The sequence below is a fragment of the Canis lupus genome, chromosome 7 (assembly GCF_003254725.2).
Source record: "Canis lupus dingo isolate Sandy chromosome 7, ASM325472v2, whole genome shotgun sequence".
In the NCBI taxonomy this organism is placed as follows: domain Eukaryota; kingdom Metazoa; phylum Chordata; class Mammalia; order Carnivora; family Canidae; genus Canis; species Canis lupus.
This window is the reverse complement of record NC_064249.1, coordinates 18,651,204-18,672,236: the sequence shown is the minus strand read 5'-3', so window position 1 is coordinate 18,672,236 and position 21,033 is coordinate 18,651,204. Positions and strand designations below refer to the sequence as shown.

Genomic DNA, 21,033 nt, shown 5'->3' with positions numbered 1-21,033 from the left:
CAAAGAATTTGTTCCTGAATGGCATTCTATTCTTTAGAAATTAAAGAACTATGGTGGTTTCAAATATTTACTGAGAACCTACTATAGGCTAGGTATCATCCCAGGCACAAAGACATAATAATCCTTCCCAGATTTAAATACTATCATTTTATTAGGCGTTGTATGTTTAGAGAAATATGATACAAGGAGAGAAACGCACCCAAAGCACAGAATAAATTTTATTTAAATAAATATATATATATATACATACACACACACGCACATGCATTTATATAGAACACAAGTGTATAGGTATCTTCTCTTTTTTAAAGGAAACATTCCATTTGGCTGATAATCTGACATCAGCACACAAAATAACTGTGAAATTTTCCAGGAAAAATCTACTCTAAAGCATTCCATTGACCCAAAACATCTGAATTAATACCAAATCCATTTAAATAATACACCTGGTGTAGTCTTCAGGCTTATGCAAAAGAGTCACCAGGTGAGAATAATTGGAGTCCAGCATAATAATCTTCCTGTGTGGTCTTTTGTAGACTTGAGGTTTATTTAATTATGATTCCTATTAAGCTTATGCCACTTGAGTATGATTTCTAAAATATTCTTATCTTAAGCAATCCATTAGTAGTCTCTGGCAACCAGCATAGCTACCTAAAACCAAAATATTTTCTATTAGTTTCAGAATCTTAATATGATCATGTGGTTGCATACACTCCTTTCTCTACTTGGAAGATTATCTAAGGACAGTTTATCCAAACTTACTTAATGGAAACATGCCCCAGGGGATGTGTCAGATAATATGGTCACACTGATAATCCTAGACTAATAGAAATAGTTTGCGCCATGTAAAAACCCAAAGGGTGCTGACAATTATTTAATGTCTTTGTAGGAAGTTCCCTTAAGGAACAGAGGACAAAATTTGCCCTGAGAGTTTCTATGGTTATGTTCAAATATTCTATATATATATAACTGCCTGAATGGAAAATTTGTATTGCTCAGAAATAAGATTCAGAATTTGTAGTTTCTCTACAATGGAAATTTAGGTACACAAAACAACCTTATCCTTTGTTTTTAATAAAACTTTACATTCTTCTTACTTACCTCTTTTTAACATGTTTTTATCTGCATCAGAAGCAGCCTAAAACATTCAGGTCATTTATATGAACTATACAGATGAGTTGATTCATTATCTCTGCTTGGTAAGAGTGTCCTAATAAGTTACAGAAAATTACCAATGTTTTAGAGGAAAACCATGGAAGAAAAGAAACTACCACTCTTATGGCATTTTAAATCACAGATAAATTAAAATGTTCCATGCCAACATATCAACTATAGGCTAACTAATTCATCTCCTCTGCCTGCTTCCTTGGATACTATCAGAACCAATGAATTAATTTTTATTCATGAATATTTATACAGTTCATTCACAGGTATTGAGGAATACACCAGTGATAAAACATGGTCTAGAGTAACATAGAAAGAGAAAATTTGTACAGAAATAAATATAAGGGGAAAAAAATCATAGGATACATGAGTGGCTCAGTTGGTTAAGCGTCCGACAAATCATTTCCACTCAGATCATGATCTTACGAGTTATGGGGTCAAACATCCATTTGGGTTCCATGCTTGGCCTGGAGTCTACTTGAGATTCTCTCCCTCTGGCCTTCCCCCTGTTCCTGCTCTCTCTCTCTCTCTCTCTCTCTCTTCCTCTTTCTCTCTCAAATAAATAAATAAATAAATCTTTTAAAAAAAATCTAAGGGGGGAAAGTCATCAAAAACGAAGGTGCAGAAAAATTGCAGTAGAAAGCCATAGGGAAAAGAGAGCATTTTATTTTTTTTAATTTTTTTAAAATTTTTATGTATTTATGATAGTCACAGAGAGAGAGAGAGAGAGAGGCAGAGACATAGGCAGAGGGAGAAGCAGGCTCCATGCACCGGGAGCCCGACGTGGGACTCGATCCCGGGTCTCCAGGATCGCGCCCTGGGCCAAAGGCAGGCGCTAAACCGCTGTGCCACCCCGGGATCCCAAAAGAGAGCATTTTAGATGGATAAAATCAGAAAAGTCTTGATGAAAGTGTTGTCATTTGCCATGGAACTTACAAGTCAGATAGAAAGGAAGGGCATTCTAGGAGAAGGAACAACTTAAGAGAAAACATGGGGCAAGAGAATGTGGTAGGAAATGGGGTGAGGGACAGTATAAAATTATATTTGACTAGAATGTAAAGGCAAGTGCTGGACAAGAGCTAGAAGGAATGGCTTTGAATACCATGCTAAGGTCAAATAATAGACTGTTCTCCATACTTGGTATAAAAACTGCTATGTGAAACATTCAAAAAGCCATTATTAATTCTGCTGATAGAGCAGATATTTTCCAGACAGCAGAGTACATGGGAGATAGCACTAGAAATATACTATCTAATCTCAGACATTTCTCTTCTGCAGAAAGTACACATGTGAAACATTATCACTCATTAGCCATCCATAAGGGAGGTCCAAAGTCAGCAGTGATATTTATGTCAGTAGGTTCAGCTCCATTTCCTTTGCATCAACCTGCCACATTATTTTGGTATTTCTTATAGGAGCAAAGTAAGTTTACTATCTTTAAAATGCACTGTAATGTGTATCCTTTGTTTGGCTGCCACTAATTGTACTTTAAACGGTATAACATCAGAACCAGAGGCTTTTTGGGTGAGAACTAGATAGAAATTTAAGATAATATGGTAATAGATACTGTTGCTTTTTTATTGTTTTCTTAATTATAGGAGACTGAGCTTAGAGACTTGTCTAAACAGAGTCCCCATCACCTCATCCCCTTATCCTCACCCTCCTTACTCACAGAGTAATCTTCAGTGCTTCTCTGTTCTTAATTATCAATTAAAAGGTGCTTAGTGCCCATTAGTATCAGGGTACATGGCCAAAGGCAAAAATTTCATAAATATTTATTGAATGGATGACTGAAGGAGTAGGTGGGTTAGGCACGAGATAAAGGAACACCCATGCAATATTCCTTTTCTTCTAGGCAAAAGTTTTACCAGAGGAAATACCACTTGTATCTATCCAAATCACCTGTAGAATTGGTTCAAATACTCTGCAGTAAGTTGCCAATAATACAAAAGAAATGTCGTCACTTGTACATATTTCACAAACAATAACTTAATGTCTTATTCAGAAAGCAAGAACAAATTGCCTCAGTGAACTTGCTAGCTCGAGACACTGCTAGCTCAAGACATTGCTGGCTTAGGTCATGCTTAAAGTATTTGAGGAAAGATGAGACTCAGAATCTCCTATACTCCTTCCTACTGTGGTCACAGAAAGTCAGACTCAACATTAGTCATATATTGGCTGAGATAGCTAAAGTATCAAATTTGGCCGTATTTATTTAAAATACAGGAGTAAAACTCTTCATTATTTTATTATCAATCTACTGCACTCAGTAAATATTCAGCAACTAGTATGTGAAGGGAAGTGGGTGAAGAAAACAGGCAGATGGGACCATTATGTTGCACATTGTCTTTTCACCTGTACCCTTATCCAGTATTATCCACCTACAAAAAAAAAAATCCATATTAACAGTGTCTACTTTTCCTACAAGGCTGAGAGTTCTGAGAATAAAGAACTGATATTCTAGGGCTTGAATGGAGTTACAATGGAAACTTTCATTCTTTAAGCTGGGAAACTTAACATGGGTATTCTTTTGAAAAGAAAAAAGCAAACAAAAACTGGCATTCAAAATGGCGCTGCAAGTGTCTATGGTATAAACACCTCCATGCACCTTCACAGCAGCTCTACTACCATTTCAATCATGAGCCCATGAATCTCATTTTTTTTTTTAATGCAGAGAGGCTGAGACAGCAAGAGCGAATGATGCAAGGGGTCCCTTCATTTGAGTTATCCCAGAAGGATTCTAGAGCAAGGTGTTTATTTGGGAGACACAAAGGATGCTAATAGGAAGAGAGGGGAAGTGATACAGGAAAAAGAAAGCAGTCCCTAAAGTGTGTGCTTTTAATCCTGCTCCTATGTTGTCAACTGAAGCTTATTCCTCCTACAGGGGCTGAAAGCTGCTCTTGAGGGGTTTCATTCTCTAGCAGAACAGCCTTCTTCTGTTCTGGAAAAAAAAAACCCTCTTAGGCACAGTAATGCAGATACGGGAGTTGGAAGTGGGCCAGAGTACACAGAAAAGCCTGAGAAATACGGGCAAGTCATTCAGAACATCCACTACAGTGGGTCACATATATAATTTGCAGCAGAACTGGAGTTCAATTTATGGTATCCTGAAGTCTGGCTGTATGTTCTCTCATTCATGCTACCATACATAACACAATGCTCAGAATGAACATACTACTTAATGTAATTTTAGGATCCAAATACCATTTTGTATTAAAATAAGCAGTGAATGTAGATCCAGCAAATAACAATAGCCAACAGAACTTGAGTGCTTACTTTGTCTCAGGAACTATGCTAAGCATTTCATTTGTGTCATCTTAATTTTATTCTCAGCACAATTCTATGAAGTAAAGGGATATTATTCTACATTATGAGGAGGAACCCATGGCACAGAGAACTTACAGCCTTAAGGAAATAATGACTTTCAAGTGGCAGTGTTGAGAGTCCAACCCAGGTGACCTCATACTAGAGCCTATGATCCTAACTATTATTCTCTACTGGACCCATTTCTGACTGTTTTGGAACCAGGAGGTGGAAAATAAAAATCAATCTACAGGTTTCATTATTGGGAAGCTATCTGAGAAATTTAAATGTATTCTGTGGTGACCTCAATGCCTTTCATGGTCATCAAAACTTAATACTAGCAAATTCATGTGATCAAGACATCTTTACAAATGTGCTATATATACTGCTTTTTGGTAAAAGCATTCTTCATGATTGCGAGAGAAGATATAAATAAATTATTTTATATACTTTCTAAAACAACGCCAACATCAAAATAAAGTACACAGGCTCTGTAAAACAATCATACCTTCACTGTCCACATTCCAGCCTCTGGCTCTTTAACGTTCACTACCTTGGCAGAGTTATGGATATTTAATAGCTCATTCAGGCCAAATCCCTTTTTTATCAGCCTCCCTAAAAGACAGACATAAAGGTAACAAGCACAATCTTTATTTCAGCTATGTGTATTAGCTGTATACATTTCCAGTATAAATTACCTGAAGGACACTTGTGCCTGTAGCTCAAAACATTTACTTTATTTATATCTAAAATATGTTTAATTTTATGGTTTCCGGACATTGGAATTGAAGTATCAGATTCCCATTTGCTATGCAGATTTGGTCTACAATTAAGAATAGCAATTGGCAGTCTATAATCATATTTCCAAAGCCAAACTAGATAATGATTATTATGGCTACTGAGAAGTTATGTGCAGTCATTAGAGACATTTAGATTTAACAGATGGCAAGAACAGTAAACCAGAATAAATGTCTTTTTGGAGATCACTCAAGGTATTACTAACATGAGAGCCTTGGGCATATTTGTGCGTGAAGCACAAAATGATAAGCTGGTTTCCATGAAGCAGAGGAGAAGGTTTTCATTGTCAGATTTAAAGGAGGCAGTGGAATGAAGTAGCATGATGCCATCTTCTACTGCTCTGAGATTTATCTGAACTATCTAATAGTTGGGACCTAGAGAAGAAGAAAAACAAATTTGGAAGCAAGCCATAGTTTAGTTATTCACTTCACTCTTGGCAGTCCAATGGATTACTTCTGCAATTAAAAAACAAATCACTTAGGGCAGCCCTGGTGGCTCAGTGGTTTAGTGCCGCCTTTGGCCCAGGGCATGATCCTAGAGACCTGGGATCAAGTCCCACATCGGGCTCCCTGCATGGAGCCTGCTTCTCCCTCTGTCTGTATCTCTGCCTCTCTCTCTGTGTCTCTCATGAATAAATAATAAAATAAAATCTTTAAAAAAAATCATAAGAATCCTATGTTTGCATCGAAAGTTTTATAATCATTGAAAATAACCTTTAAAATATCGATGTCGATGACTTTTTAAAGTGATAGAAACCTCATGCAATGGATATGGGTATTTTTAATTATCCATGTAGTAAAAACTATAAATTTTTCCTGGGTAGCATGGATACTAGAATGGAATGCTATCTCAGTGAACAAACACATTAATTCAGCTAAACCTGTAGGAGTCTTGAAAAATAGGTTTTGCTTGTTTTGTAAATTTCAATTTGACTGATAGTATGAATGTGGCCTTTGAGGACAATTTCCTATACTGTATTCTTTTAGGGATTAGCTATATTCTAAGATTCAAACTAAATAAATAAGAAAGCTAGCAACTCTCCTTCTATTTATAAATCCTCATAAATAGCTTTTAAAAAAGTAACACACTAAAGCCACAATGGAAATAATAATATTTTGCAAACGTCAATAGGTAAGAAGATTTCTAAATGCAAATACTAGGGAATATTAAGTTTGTCTTTACTATATTACTTTTCAATGTAAGTCTTATTATCATATTCAATTAGGAATGGAATCATTCATGCCAATTCATAGATCTATAACATAATTGAGGAAGCAAAGTAAATTAAAACATTATTCTAATAAGAATATGAATGTGATCTTTACCTGTCCTCTGTAAAATTAAATCTTACCAAGAAGATGATATGGTTAAAAAATCAGGCAGTTGTTCTAAAAGGAGATTTTTCATGTGATTCACTAAAAATAACATAAAATACTGAATTTTACAGACTATGTTACTGTGAAATATTTACTCATACATAAATTAGGAAAATATAATTTCAGGCTCAAAATAAACATTTTTTTCTTTTGAGTAGTATAGCTACAATTAAGTTACTAAATCTGGTCTGTTTAAATTATTAGGAATTTCAGTTTTTTGAATTTCATGTTAATTCAATAATACTTATGACTAAGTCTTATCTTTTTAAACATCTTTCCTAATTATTTTTAAATTTACCAAATTTATTCATAAAGTTAGCATTAACTTCACATAAATAAGTGTACAAATAACTTTCACTTTTCATGGTTTTTGTATTTTATTATATGATGTTTGATACATCTCACCTAAAGGATTGCGAATTTCAATCCCTGGAGAAGGGCCACTCAGAGACACAGTAACCTCTTTAAGGCTGGGATCAAAAGGAATTTTCCAAGTGTTTACAGCTTGTCCCAAATGATCTGTTGATAAGAGGTGAACTTTAGAGGACTGCACTGCCTCCTCTACCCATTTTAACACCTATAAGAGAAAAGAAGAAGTGTGAGTGACATCAGAAACATTTATAGTTTTATACATACACAACTTCCAGATGTAGTAATTCAATTTGGTTAATCACATGAACCAGGCACTTGCGTACTGATGTGAGGTTTATTTCCATCATAGTGAAGAGAAACCTTTTCCTACATCCTGTAACTGTAGTAGAATAAGAATAAAACACTACTTGAACCCATTCTCATATTTCATGTTTTCTACCTGGAATAATATATTCAAAATGAGATTATGGTATCCAAAAGCCAGTTAAGTGAAATATGCAGAGATATTACGGACACTTTTATATTTTTCAAGAGAAATGATAAGAACCTATTAAAAAAAAACATGGTATTGCCATTATTGCGAGGTCTCTTTACTTTCTATTCTTTCTGGACTTCCTTCAAGATTCAATTTTTAAAAAGATAATTAGCAAATTATCTAATCCAATTTCAATATATTGGGTCTACGAATTATTAGAATATAGTATACTGTAATTACATGCAGAATATTATAGTATATATTGTAGTATATTAAATATTAAAAAATAATTGCAATGCCAACAAAATATTCATTTTTATGATAAAATAAACAAGTACCAAAAACAATGGAAAAAAAACACTGTATTTTTAAAACATAAAAAAATTCAGATTAGAATCATTTTTTTAAAGATTTTATTTATTTGTGAGAAACATGGAGAGAGAGGCAGAGGCATAGGCAGAGGGAGAAACAGGCTTCCCACAGGTAGCCCAATGTGAAACTCGATCTCAGGACCCCAGGATCATGACCTGAGCTAAAGGCAGATGCACAACCACTGAGCAACCCAGGTGCCCCTAGAACCAACTTACATAGTGTATTTTGAAAACTAGTCTTTGGGAAAAATTAAGAAATGGGTTATAAAAACATGTTAATGCCTCACAGTGAGCAAGGAAGACTTCTAGTTTTCAGAAGTGTTCTGCGACAGCAAATTTCATTTCTCATTAAACAAACAGTGCATGTCTAGACATGTACTGATTAGTTGAACTTACTACAATAATTCTAAATCATGATAATCTTTAATTTACCTCTGATCTTTCTCTGGTTCATACATCTTTCAAGATTATATCCTATTATGAGTAATTTCCCTTATAATTATTCATAAAACACTAAACAGAGCTGAATACTAACCTACAGCCTAACTATCTAAAATAAACAAAACCAGGGCAGGACCAGTGGCTCAGCGGTTTAGGGCCGCCTTCAACCCAGGGCATGAACCTGGAGACCTGGGATCGAGTCCCATGTCAGGCTCCCTGCGGAGTCTGCTTCTCCCTCTGCCTGTGTCTCTGTTTCTCTCTCTCTCTCTCTCTCTCTCTCTGTCTCTCATGAATAAATAAAATCTTTTTAAAAATTAAATAAAACAAAAACATTTTTAAAATTACAACAGTGGTAGTCACAAGTCAGTTAATCAAAAAACCAAATACTGTGTAATAACTTCACTCACCATAAAAACTATCCCTTGATGTTTGTCCTCAGGAAGAGGAAAGTGGCTAACACAAATTTTCATATCAGTAATAATGGTAAGGCAATTACATTCATTCATAAAACAAATTTTTATGGTTCGAGGTACTTTTCCAGTTACTGAGCAAGAATTTAGTCAATATTTAGTAATACTCTTCCTCTCTGAACTAGTATTCACTAAGTTTTTTGCATATTTTATATATTATTAATTTTTAATAAATCTTCCTGTCTTTTCTTTAGGGTCAAGAACCAAACACATCTCTTTCATCTTTGTATACCCAATGCCAAGGGGCATGCTCTATACATGATAAAAGTGGGATATGCACCAATGTTCATGAAGTTGGTCATAATGATGATAATGATGATGCCTTCTTAAATAAAATAATATCATGGTAATTCATGAAACAGAGATCCCTTGTTGAAATAACGTATGTAAAGTGCCTGTCATATGTTGCCAAATAGTACATATTCATATGTTTCCTTCCCACTATATTTCAATTCCCTTCTATTCCCCTAAAGGAATATTTCAGCAATGGCTTCATAGGCCAAGTGAAAAAACTTCGTTCATGAAAGTCAAATAATATTTCTGTAAATGAAAAAAAGAGAGGCAAAGTCATTCTAAGAAGAGAGGACCTGAAAAAATACATGAAGACAAGTATTCCAAATATGTTGGAAACATGAATAAAGCCCAGTGGCTACAGTTAAGTGTTCAGAAGAAAGAGAAGCAGATGAGGCTGGGAGTTTGTGTCAAGGGTAGACTATGAATTGTCACCAAGTTAGGATATGATATTTGGATTTTATCCTAAACAATCCAGTGAAAAATTACTGAAAGGCTCTAAGCAGAGGACTCATACAGTGAAAGTGGTATTTTACAAAAAAAAACCCAACAAAAACAAAACAAAAACAAAAACCTTATAAATTGAATAGAAAAATCAAATTTGTTACAATTAATTACCTCTAAAAATAAAATATTACATTTATTCAAATGTTAACCTTATAAGGCACTGAAATTTTACATATGAAATGTAGCATACAGGATCCCTGGGTGGCGCAGCGGTTTGGCGCCTGCCTTTGGCCCAGGGCACGATCCTCGAGACCCGGGATCAAATCCCACATTGGGCTCCCAGTGCATGGAGGCTGCTTCTCCCTCTGCCTATGTCTCTGCCTCTCTCTCTCTCTGTATGACTATCATAAATAAATAAAAATTAAAAAAAGAAATGTAGCATACATCAACATAATTGTCTAAAGCAGCAGATGTCAAATTTAAAAAATGGGTTCTTGGTGTTCATGCTTGAATAGAAATGTATGGATCATATGATCAAATCTGTCCATGTGGCTACAGAAATCAGACTTGTGAACACTAACCACAAATAAAACACATTTTAATAATTAGAGTGTTGACATTTTTATTTCTTATACATAGAACATGGCTGCCTAACTCAAGAAAATGAAAAAGATTGGTGTACTGCCTGAGAAAGCAATTGATAAATTTGACTGATAATAAAAAAACCATGAGAATCATGTCTAGCGTAGAGATGAAAAAGGGAAGAGGACAAGTAAAAATGGATAAATCAACAGAACATTTGTTTGAATGGCAAAATATATAATATGGCTATGACTAATTATCAACTGAAAAGGAGAAAAAGAATTAGAAAAAAAGAAGTGCATAGTAGTTCAAGTTTAACAGTGAAATGCAAAATAAATGGAGAAATTTTTTACACATTCTTCTTAAATGTATGGTATATCTCTGGGTGGCTCCTCAAATGCATCTCTCTTTCAAACTCAATGCAGAGGCATTAGGATGTATCACTGGAAACCTATCTGTTGTCTATTAGGTATGCATAGAAATCACTAAGTCTTAGGCATTCTTATAAAAATGGAAGACTGTCTAATTTAGCTGCATTTTCATAAGGCAAGTGTGTTCAAGTGGTATGAAATATAAGCACTTTTGGGTTTACTCAATACCATTTCCAATTTATCAACATTTATGAGGCTTTCACAAAGGGATTACTATGTATCATAATATTACTTGTGAAAGATACAGTACAGACTTCTGAAAAGCCACTTTTTTAACCTCTTATAAGAAAAAATCAAATTAAAAACAGATGCAATTCATTTTGTTAGAAAATATAATTTTACCAGCATATGAGTAAAAGTGGATCACTGCAAACTATAGAATCACCATCAGTGAGATTTCTGGCCTCGTATGTTGTCACATATAAGAAAAAAATCTTTAATTGTCTAACCATGAGAAATGTTCTCCTGAGATTGGAAATTATCTTCTGTTTTAATGACAAATGGAACAGAACTAGAATGTGAGAATCTTTGGATTGATGCATTTTTACTAACATAAAAAAAAAAAACTGTTTCAAACCATGAGGGAACCATTAATTATATCTTAAAAATTTTAATGCAAAAATGTTTCTCTAATGATTTGTCGCAGTTTATATCTCAAAGGGCCTTTGAGACCATCTAATATAGCTCCTTTATTTTACAGATGCTGAAACTTATATTTGAAAAAAATCCTGTGCCTTTTAAACAGCTAACCAGACTGATTCTAGCTCAGTAATTATGTTTTATATAAGTCCCTGTGTTCCTGAAGATACTCAATTAGTTTAAGTATTTAAATATATATAATGATCAATGCTTAAAAGGAAGTTCATATGTCTATTCCACTCTGGAATGAGATATAAGTATTGCTTCAAAGCACAAAACCAGGGGTACCTGGATGGCTCAGTCAGTTAAGGCTCTGCCTTGGGTTCCGATCATAATCCCAGGGTCCTGGGATCGAGCCCCACGTGGGGCTCCCTGTTCAGTGGGGACCCTGCTTCTCCCTCTGCCTTCCCTTCCCCACTGCTTGTGCTCTCTCTCCTATCTCTCTCTCTCTCTCAAATAAATAAATGAATAAAATCTTAAAAAAAAAAAAACTGCAAAACAAGGATACATTGTTATGTATAATGTATTAAGCAGAAATGGAAGTAAAATCGCTTTGCATAGCCTTCCAGAACAAAATCTAAAGAGTTTTGTTTAGCTGTTTGGAAGAACATTTTTTGTTTCTGTACTAAAATATAATTGACATATAATGTTATATTAGTTTCATTCATTATTTGTATACATTGCAAAATAATCACAGTAAGTCTAGTTACTATCCATCATCATACAGTTACAATTTTTTCTCTTTTGATGAGAACTTTTAAGATGTACTGTTTTAGGAACTCTCAAATATACACTACAGTATTAACTGTAGCTACTATACTGTACATTACATTCCCAAGACTTACTTATTTTATAACTAAAAGTTTGTACCTTTTGACCTCTTTCACCCATTTCTCTCACCCCTCTACCACCCTCCACATCTGGCAACCACCAATCTGTTCTCTGCACCTATGAATTAGGTTTTTGTTTTTGATTTAGATTTCTCATAAGTGAGATCATGCAGTATTTGCCTTCTTTTGTCTGACTTATATCACTTAGATAATGAAATATGTATGGCCCTCAAGGTCCATCAAATGGCAAGATTTCCTTCTTTTTCTGGCTGAATAATATTCCCATGTACATATATACCACATCTTCTCTATTAATTCATCTGTCAGTGAAAACTCAGATTGCTTCCATGTCGTGGCTATTGCAAATAATATCACAATGAACATGGAGGTGCATATATCTTTTCAAGTAATCATTTTCATTTTCTTTGGATAAAAACTCAGAAGTATAATCGATAGATCACATGATAGTTACATTTTTCATTTTTTTGAGGAACCTCCATACTAATTTCCATAGGGGTTGCACCAATTTACACTTCCCCTAATTGTGCACAATGGTTCCCTTTTTTCTACATCTTCCCCAACATTTGTTGTTTCTTGTCTTTTTGGTAAGAACCATTCTAACAGGTGTGAAGTAGTATCTCATAATGATTTTGATTTGCACCTCCCTGATGATTAATGATGTTAAACAGCTTTTTATATACCTGTTGACCATCTATATGTCTTCTTTGGAAAAATGTCTATTCAGAGCCTGTGACCATCTTTTTAGTAAGTTGGGTTTTTTTATTGAATTGCATGAGTTATTTATATATTTTGGACATTAACTCCTTATCAGATATATGATTTACAACTATCTTCTCTCATTCCATAGGTTGCCTTTTCATTTTGCTGATGATTTCCTTTGCTGTGCAGAAGCCTTTTAGTTTGATGCAGTCCAAGCAATTTATTTTTTGCTTTTGGTGACAAATTAAAAAAATCATCACCAAGGCCAATGTCAAGGAGCTCACTAGCTATTTTCTTCTAGGGGTCTTATGCTCTCATGTCTCACATAAAAGTTTTTGTTCCATTTTGAATTGGTTTCTGTGTATGGTATAAGATAGTGGTCTAGTTTCATTCTGTTACATGGTGACTGTCCAGGTTTCCCTTATCATTTATTGAAGAGCTTGTCTATTCCCCATTACATATTCTTGGCTCCTTTAACATAAATTAATGGTCTCTCTCTCTCTCTCTATATATATATATATATATGTGTGTGTGTGTGTGTGTGTGTGCGCGCGCGCGTGTGTGTGTGTGTTTATTTCTGGGCTCTCTATTCTGTTGCCAAATGCAAAAACTCTAACTACTCTTAGACACAGGTATGATTGATTATCTCCATTTTATAGATGGAAAAAAAACAAAACAAAACAAAACTGAGGCACAGATCCAATTTGTAAGTCACACAACTAGAAAGAAGCAAGGCTGGCCTTTTGATCCCAGTAATCTTGTACATTTTCTGAGGTATAATAAAGAAAAAATGGCAGTTTTCAAGAATAAATCAGAAATAAAGCTATTGAAAAACAAAAATCAATGCAGATTTTTTTAATGAGAGTGGCAGGTAAAACAGTGATCGGATCAGCTGTATATTTTTATCACTATTGGACAACAAATTATCAAAAAATTAAATTATATAAAAATATTGAAGTCTTTAAATCTATATTCTACTTGATGTGAGAAAAACTTGCTACATTTCCAAGACAACCTTTTTGTGGTAGACCCTCTATAGTAGCAGAGGCAGGCTTCATTCAACCCTCCTCTGGCTAAAAGAGAGATGATCCTCTGGATAACCAGGAGAGCCTTTCCCCCCCAGGTCCAAGTTCATTTCTACTCTGCAGCATAGCATGGAGCCCATAATTCAGAATATTCTTAGAGTCATGAAGTAGTTATTGAGCGATGCTCAAGGATAGTACAGGATATTATAAAGAATACCGAAGGACTAGAAACACATTTCTTGCCTTATAAAACATGAAAATCTAGTTGGAGCAATGGGATAGACATTAAAAACAAATTAACTAGCTCTTACTTTCTAGTAATAAATAAGCAAGATGAGAATACAAATGCTCAGTGTATTGTCCTAAACTGTGATGCACTTTTCTACTAAAAAATTTTTAATGATTCTCAGTTACATCTGGGGTAGAGCCCAAGCCAAGAGTACTCTAAAAGCTAGCATTGTCAACAGTCCACCCTGGATGATGAAGGCAATAAAGAAGTGCACTGTCTGTGGGAAAACAATAATAAAATTTACTAAAAGTAGGTCTATTTTTTAAAATATCTCCATGTCATAGTAAACAATGGCAGTCAAAGATTCCCCCTTGAAAAAAAAATCTTTGTTGGTCTGAAATCTAACCAATTGTCTTATTGAATATTAAAAATACACGTAAGCTTCAAAATAGCACATTTTATTACTTTCCCTTTAAGAAATGTTGTACTCTACATAAACACTAATTCAGAGAATTCCCAATTATATAACTGGTATGTGGTCATGTAAACTATGCTATTCACTTACATTTCAAGAGTAAGTAGTAGTACTGTGAGCCTGCATATTCCTGTGTTTAGAAAGCAGATTTCAACTAAGCCTTGATAGCTTAAGAGTTATATGATAGGACATGTGTTAAAAAGATCTCTCTAGTCTCTGTGTTGAAATTAGACTCTAGGGGGTGCAAGGACAGAAGCGAGGAGATCAGATATGAACATGGCAGTAATCTGGGTGGGAGATGACCCAGGGTGACCCACACCAGGGTTGCAGCAGTGGAGCAATGAGAAGTGACCAGTTTTGGATGTTTACTGAAGTCAGTCCAGTTTCCGGAGGACTGGACATGGGGCTGTGATGATGATACATCTCTGTTGCCATTAACTGAGACTGAGAAGACTGAAGAGAGAGTTGATTTAATGGGGCAGTGCAATGAGCATGAGATGGAGGCTCTCAGCTTTGGCATGCTAAATTTAAGACACCTATTTATTAGACATCCAGGTGGAAGTACAAAGGAGGTGGTTGGATATATAGAACTGGAGTTCAGTTGAAAGATCTAGGTAGGAGATATCATGGAATTTAAAGCCATGACATTTCCCTTGCAGCTCCTTCCCACCAAGAACTTACACAAAGGAGGAAATACATCATCCTGTGATAAGAAACTTAGATATCCATACATAATGGCTTGGAATAGAGCCTTGGAATAAGTTTCCCCTTGTTCTGATTCCAGGAAACCTTCAGATGACAATCTTCCCCCTTTGGATACATGCCTACAGGGAGTGAAAGCACTAGCCATGTCAATACAAGTGTTCTAGACTTATGGCAATTAGGTTTCTCATCATAGATGAATGAGTTGGCATTCTGATTTTACACAACACTGCTACAAGCTTGGTTAATACGAGTCTCTTCCTGAGGATGGGTCCACTCACAGAGTGTTGCAAACCCCCGATTTCACAGTTTACAAATTTTAGCAAATTCACCACAGAAATGTCACACTTGGAGATCTTCTGAGAAGGTCCTCTGCTGATAATATCCATTTGTATTACTTTGTGTGTGCCTAAGACTTACTTAATTTGGAAAATTGGACAGTCAGCTTTTCTAGTAGTAAGTGCTCACAAACAAATGTGATTGGTGATTCATAGGACAGGTCTATACAATGCTAGTGCTAAAAGTGCAAAATAAGAAATGATCGATGTTACAAGGTTGATTTTGTTTTTAATGACTTTCTGGTGGAATGGAAATTTTACCTAAGTCATACAGATTAATATGGGTTGGGGGAACGGTTCAAAATGGGAACAGCACTCAGAAATTTGGGTTCAGTGAGTATACTACAGAGGACTGATGATAAAAGTGACCCTCAACTTTCAACTATGAATACCTAAAATCTGTGTAAATTTACCACACCTTCAACAGGATGGACGTTCTCTAATGTGCAACAGCTGAAAAAATAAAAGCACACTTCAGACATTCTTGAAGGGTAAAATCATTCCTGCTGGCTATTTTAAAGTGTCAAAGTATATTTCATTAATTTATCTTCATAAAATTCATACATGTCACAACTTCAATGTGTCACAAATGACTGAGGAAATTCAGTTTGCCAGAAAATACACTTTAAAATAATAATAATATAAAAGATTGACTTTTATACATTAGATCCACAGACCTTACTCATCTTATAGCTCAAAGTGTGTATCCATTTATCAACCTCTCCCTATTTCCCACACTCTCCAGCGCTGGCAACCATTCTTCTACTCTCTACTTCTCTAAGAATGTGACTCTTTTTTTTTTTTTTTCAGATACTACATATGAATGATACCATGCTGATAACACTGTATTGCATAATTAAAATTCACTAAAAGACTAAAACTTAAATATGTTCTTACCAAATGATAATTTTTAAAAGATAAATGTGTGAGTTACTGGATGTCTTTTCACGATGTTTATGTATATCATGCCATCACAATGTACACTTAAAATATCCTACAGTTTTATTTCTCACTTATGCCCAATAAAGCTGTAAAAAAAAGACTGAGTTTTTTTCAATCATGTCTTCCATTGAATCCTTTTATGTTTGCCTGGGTTTTTTGGCTTGTTCGTTTCATTCTTCTTCCTCTACTAAATACCTATCTATTTTAGAATGGAAAAGTCTCAATGAATTCAATTATTTCATAAAACTCTTCCTTGTTATTAAAGGAAAAGAAATTATAAAAATACATAAGTACATAAATACATGTCTTTGTATATAGACATACATTTGTATCTGTATATACATACATATATGAATGTATGTCTATATATATAGACTAGTTGTGGTTTCACTCTTGGCTATATGAAGCAGTGCCCACCAAAGTTCTGTCTAGAAATGAGGGATCTTCAGCCAGCTGAGCTAGGGTCTATTTGGTCCAATATGGTTATGATTAGGGAAGAAAAGAATTGTAGTCTATAGGCTGTAAGATTTTCCCATCTCATTGAAAAGAGCATTGGCACTGTGATACTAATCAGCCAAATATTAAGTGTTCAATACATCTAAAACACTTCCCCTATTTTTTTCCAAACTCAACAAGCACATGACAGCACAGTGGATTTGCATTTTAAGCATGTGCAGAGGATGTCATTTTAAACCAGGGCATAATTTGAAAATTGCATAGAGTCAAAATTATGCTTGAAATCTATTAAATCACTTCTAAATTGCTAGGACCTAGGCCCTTAGAAGCCCAAAATCTAACTTACTTGTTTTCCTCTCTCCCCTTCTCCTTTCCTACTTTCTTCTCTTCTTCCTTCCCTTCTTCTTCTTCCCCTTCCTCACTTCCCTTCCCTCTTTCTTCCCTGAGTCATTTGAAATCTAAGATTACCTCAAAGGTAGGAATATAAAGGGTGATGGGCACCTAAAGAATTCCTCCCTACATTATAATCCTAGAGTAGTTAACAGCATGAGATTCAGGATCTTTGCCTTTTTTGGAATCTTATACTTACTGGCAATGAGTTACACACTAAAAAATGTAAATATTTAGAGGTTATGGAAAACATTCAATGAAGTAAAATTTGTTAAGTTCTTAGTATAGGGCTTAGCACAATACCAATGCTCTTTTCAACGAGAGGAGAAAATCTTACACCCTATAGACTACAATTCTTTTCTTCCCTAATCATAACCATATTGGACCAAATAGACCCCAGTTCGGCTGGCTGAAGATCCCTCACTTTTAGACAGAATTTTGGTGGGTACTGCAAACATTTCCCTTAATGACTTAACTATCTCTATGCTGTGTGTTGACTTGCACCCATCCTGATTTCTACATTATTTAGGTATTTTAACATTTAGTCAAGTGATAGGCAAGCTTCATTGGTCCCAGGCTATACATGACTAAAAGAGGCCTTTTGTATATCTCTGCTCTAATTATGTGTTGATTTTACAGTAACGTTCTCAAGATCTCATCACAGTTTCCACATTCCCAAAAACCCTCCTAAGAATTAATAACACACTCAAAAACAAAGCTTTACAAAGTATACATTCAAATGTCAGATAGTAGAGCTTTAAGTACATTCAACGAGGAGATAAACTAGAGGATTTTAAAGGTCCAATTATTCAAAGGTTCCACAAGGCATAAATGCTAGTAACAATGTGTGCTTTAGGCAGTCAGGAAGAAGAGCCATCAATATGGGCTAAAATTATTGGGAAATGCTTTATAGACATGGTAAAACTTCAGCATTATACAGCTTTTAAAATCTGGCACCATGCACAAAAACCTCAGTAACACTAACTCTTTCCAGATTCCCTCTAATCTTTAGCAAGGACCCTTCAATTTATATGACAGCCTGAATTTTAATGGTAACATTAGCAATAATATAGGTGAATATTCAGCACTTGCCAAACATCTTCAGTCTCCCTTTTAAATTACAGTAAAACTTTATTAGCTCCTACGACTAAATCATCACTCCAGAGATGGTAGTTGGAAACAACTGTACAAATCTTAGGAGGTCCTAAGGGTAAAATAGAAAAGTAAAGCAAGAATCAAATTTGGGAAGTAAATGAAAGCAATGGATTAAGTCAGAGAAAGACCCATCAGGATACCAACAGGTAACTCATCTGAAAAAGAATATTTCAAAGTAAAGGTGAAATAGAGACAGGAGGAGAACACTGTGGGAGGAGGAAATAATGGGAGAGAAATGGATAAAGAAAAAGCATCCAACCCATAGGCTATGAGGGTCTTTGGACTGAATACTATCTCTGTTTATTTTAAACCTTATTATCATAGTATATTAACAACTGAAGAAAGAATAAAACTGATTTATGGCCTGAAAAGGGATTTTATATTAAGTCAATAAACATTTAAATACAGGCATTCTCCCAAGTCATAGTTCTATACTAGATACACAAGGTGAAAGAGTATGCGAACTTCCTATGGTAGTTTAACAAGGCTAGAGTTTAAGCAACTAGAGAACATATGTATTTGGCATTTGCTATCATGAACTAGTGTAACATATCCTCTGTTTCACTCTTAATAAATGCATCTTTTTGAGCAGGGGTCGGGGGACAGTTCTGGGTTTCTGACTGAGAAGAAATGGAAAGATGCCTCAGCAAAGAACATTGATGTTTCCCCCAAAACCTCCTATATAGGGACAGACCCAAATTTGGCCTAAAACTTATTCAGTTTGGGGGCCCTACTTAAGGAAAAGAAATACAAAGTCACAACTATAAAAGTTAGAACAAAAATAGTTATCTGAAATAAAAAATAAGACATACATTTCAAACTATTAAAACCTGACAAATCTAGAAATTAATAACAATTTTGTTCTTGTTAATTAACAAGAATCTATGATACTTTTTCCCTGCATTTTTGACTGATTTTCTTTGAATGTCTATTCCCATAACAAAAAAATGTGTAATATTTTCTATAGAGAGAATAGAATGATAATTCAATCTTTTCTCTGATACTATTTAGCAAAAAGCATTTTAAAGTTCTTATCTGAGATGCTTTAAAACTTTCAACGTCATACACTGACACACTTGGTGTTTGTAGTATTGCTAGAGCTACTGATCTAAAAAAAATAATCAAGATCTCTGGAAATAAGGGCACACGTGTCAAAGGGGAAGTCAGAGTGAAGGATACAATAATCTTAACCAACCAACCACAGTTTATATATCTTACTTTTCCAACTTGGTTCCCCACATCTTTTTAACTCTGAACACATTACAGTTCATTTCCCAGAGCCTTGGAAGGGGTTCACACAAAACAAAGATCCTTGGATTTAAGTTCCGTTACCTTCACTGCAATCTTGCCTCCACTCTCATTCTTTGAAGGACACTTTAATTGCCTCCACTCTCATTCTTTGAAGGACACTTTAATTATGTCCCTGCCCACTTACTATCAATGTCAGATTGTTTGCTGCTTGAAGACCAGTCAACATGGGTCTGTGACTGGTGTGGGGTAAATATGAAACAAGGGCAGAAGGCATTTCTCTCATTTCCCATTCATTTTTCCCATGAACAATATCATTACGATCCTTATTGAACAACTGTGTGTTTTTCCCATTTTACAGAATTAATTGAGGAGTAGGCAGGGTGGGTGAATGAGTATTGTCCTGCAATCTTCAACACCTATAAAAAGGAAAAGTGAATGCATATACCCTGGAGGAGAGGAAATGAGTTAAAAACCAAAATGAGGACCTTATCTTTTAAAAGCCAGGCAGAAAACAGAAGCACAATCTCATGGTATAGGAAATCACCAGTGGTAAAGAATGAATGACTATAAATGAATATACTCTTGGTGTGGGGGTGGGGGGATTCATAGTCTAGTGGAGAAAATAAACATGTAAATAAACAATGATAGGACTCTAAGAGGTAAAGTAATAAAAGTGTATATCAGGTATGATTGCGCAGAAGATTAACTCCGGGTTTGTCTGGAAAAGTGGCCATCCTCTTGAGATGGGTTTTGAAGGATGAACAGGAGTCAAATGAACAAGCAGAGGGAGAGCACTGGGGACAGAAGGAATAACAAGTTCGAAGGCATGGAGGTAAGATACGACACGGCATATCTGAGAGGTACAGAAGTGTATAGTGGCTGGTGTGCATACAAAGTGGTAAGAAATAAAGGGGAGAAGGACTTAGAAGTTCTTACACGCCATGCTAGATGCTAGACCTTACTCTAAAGACCTATGGAAATCGCAGAAGGAAGTTAGAAATAGAGTATCCCAATTAAGCTTATATACAAGATGGATCATACTGGAAGAATATGGAAGATGAATTGGGAGGGTCAGGGAAGAATGGAAGCAGAGGGATCAGCAATGTGGCAGTTAAACTAGGCTAGTCAAAAAACAATAAAGAACCAATAGATAGTAGGAAGGAAGAAGAAGAAATAGACGCCAGGGATAGCTTAGATTCAACATTACTTAGGTGGCAATTAAATGTGAGACATGAAAAAGGAAGGTTTGGAATGATTCAGATTTCTGGCTTGAGAAACAAGCATGATGATGCTGTTTAATTATGATCAGAAATTTGAAAGGAAAGTATGGCTTAAGAGGCATCACATCAAAAGGCAAATA

The 21,033-nt window shown here is 35.1% G+C and overlaps 1 protein-coding gene across 1 annotated transcript in view; it reads right to left on the bottom strand.

Moving 5' to 3' along the window:
- The window catches only part of HMCN1 (hemicentin 1), a 456,859-nt gene that overhangs the window by 277,568 nt on the left and 158,258 nt on the right, over positions 1–21,033 (bottom strand). Inside the window, 2 exon segments of the mRNA XM_025430103.3 lie at positions 4,976–5,082; positions 7,047–7,218. Coding sequence (XP_025285888.3) covers positions 4,976–5,082; positions 7,047–7,218 — 279 coding nt within the window.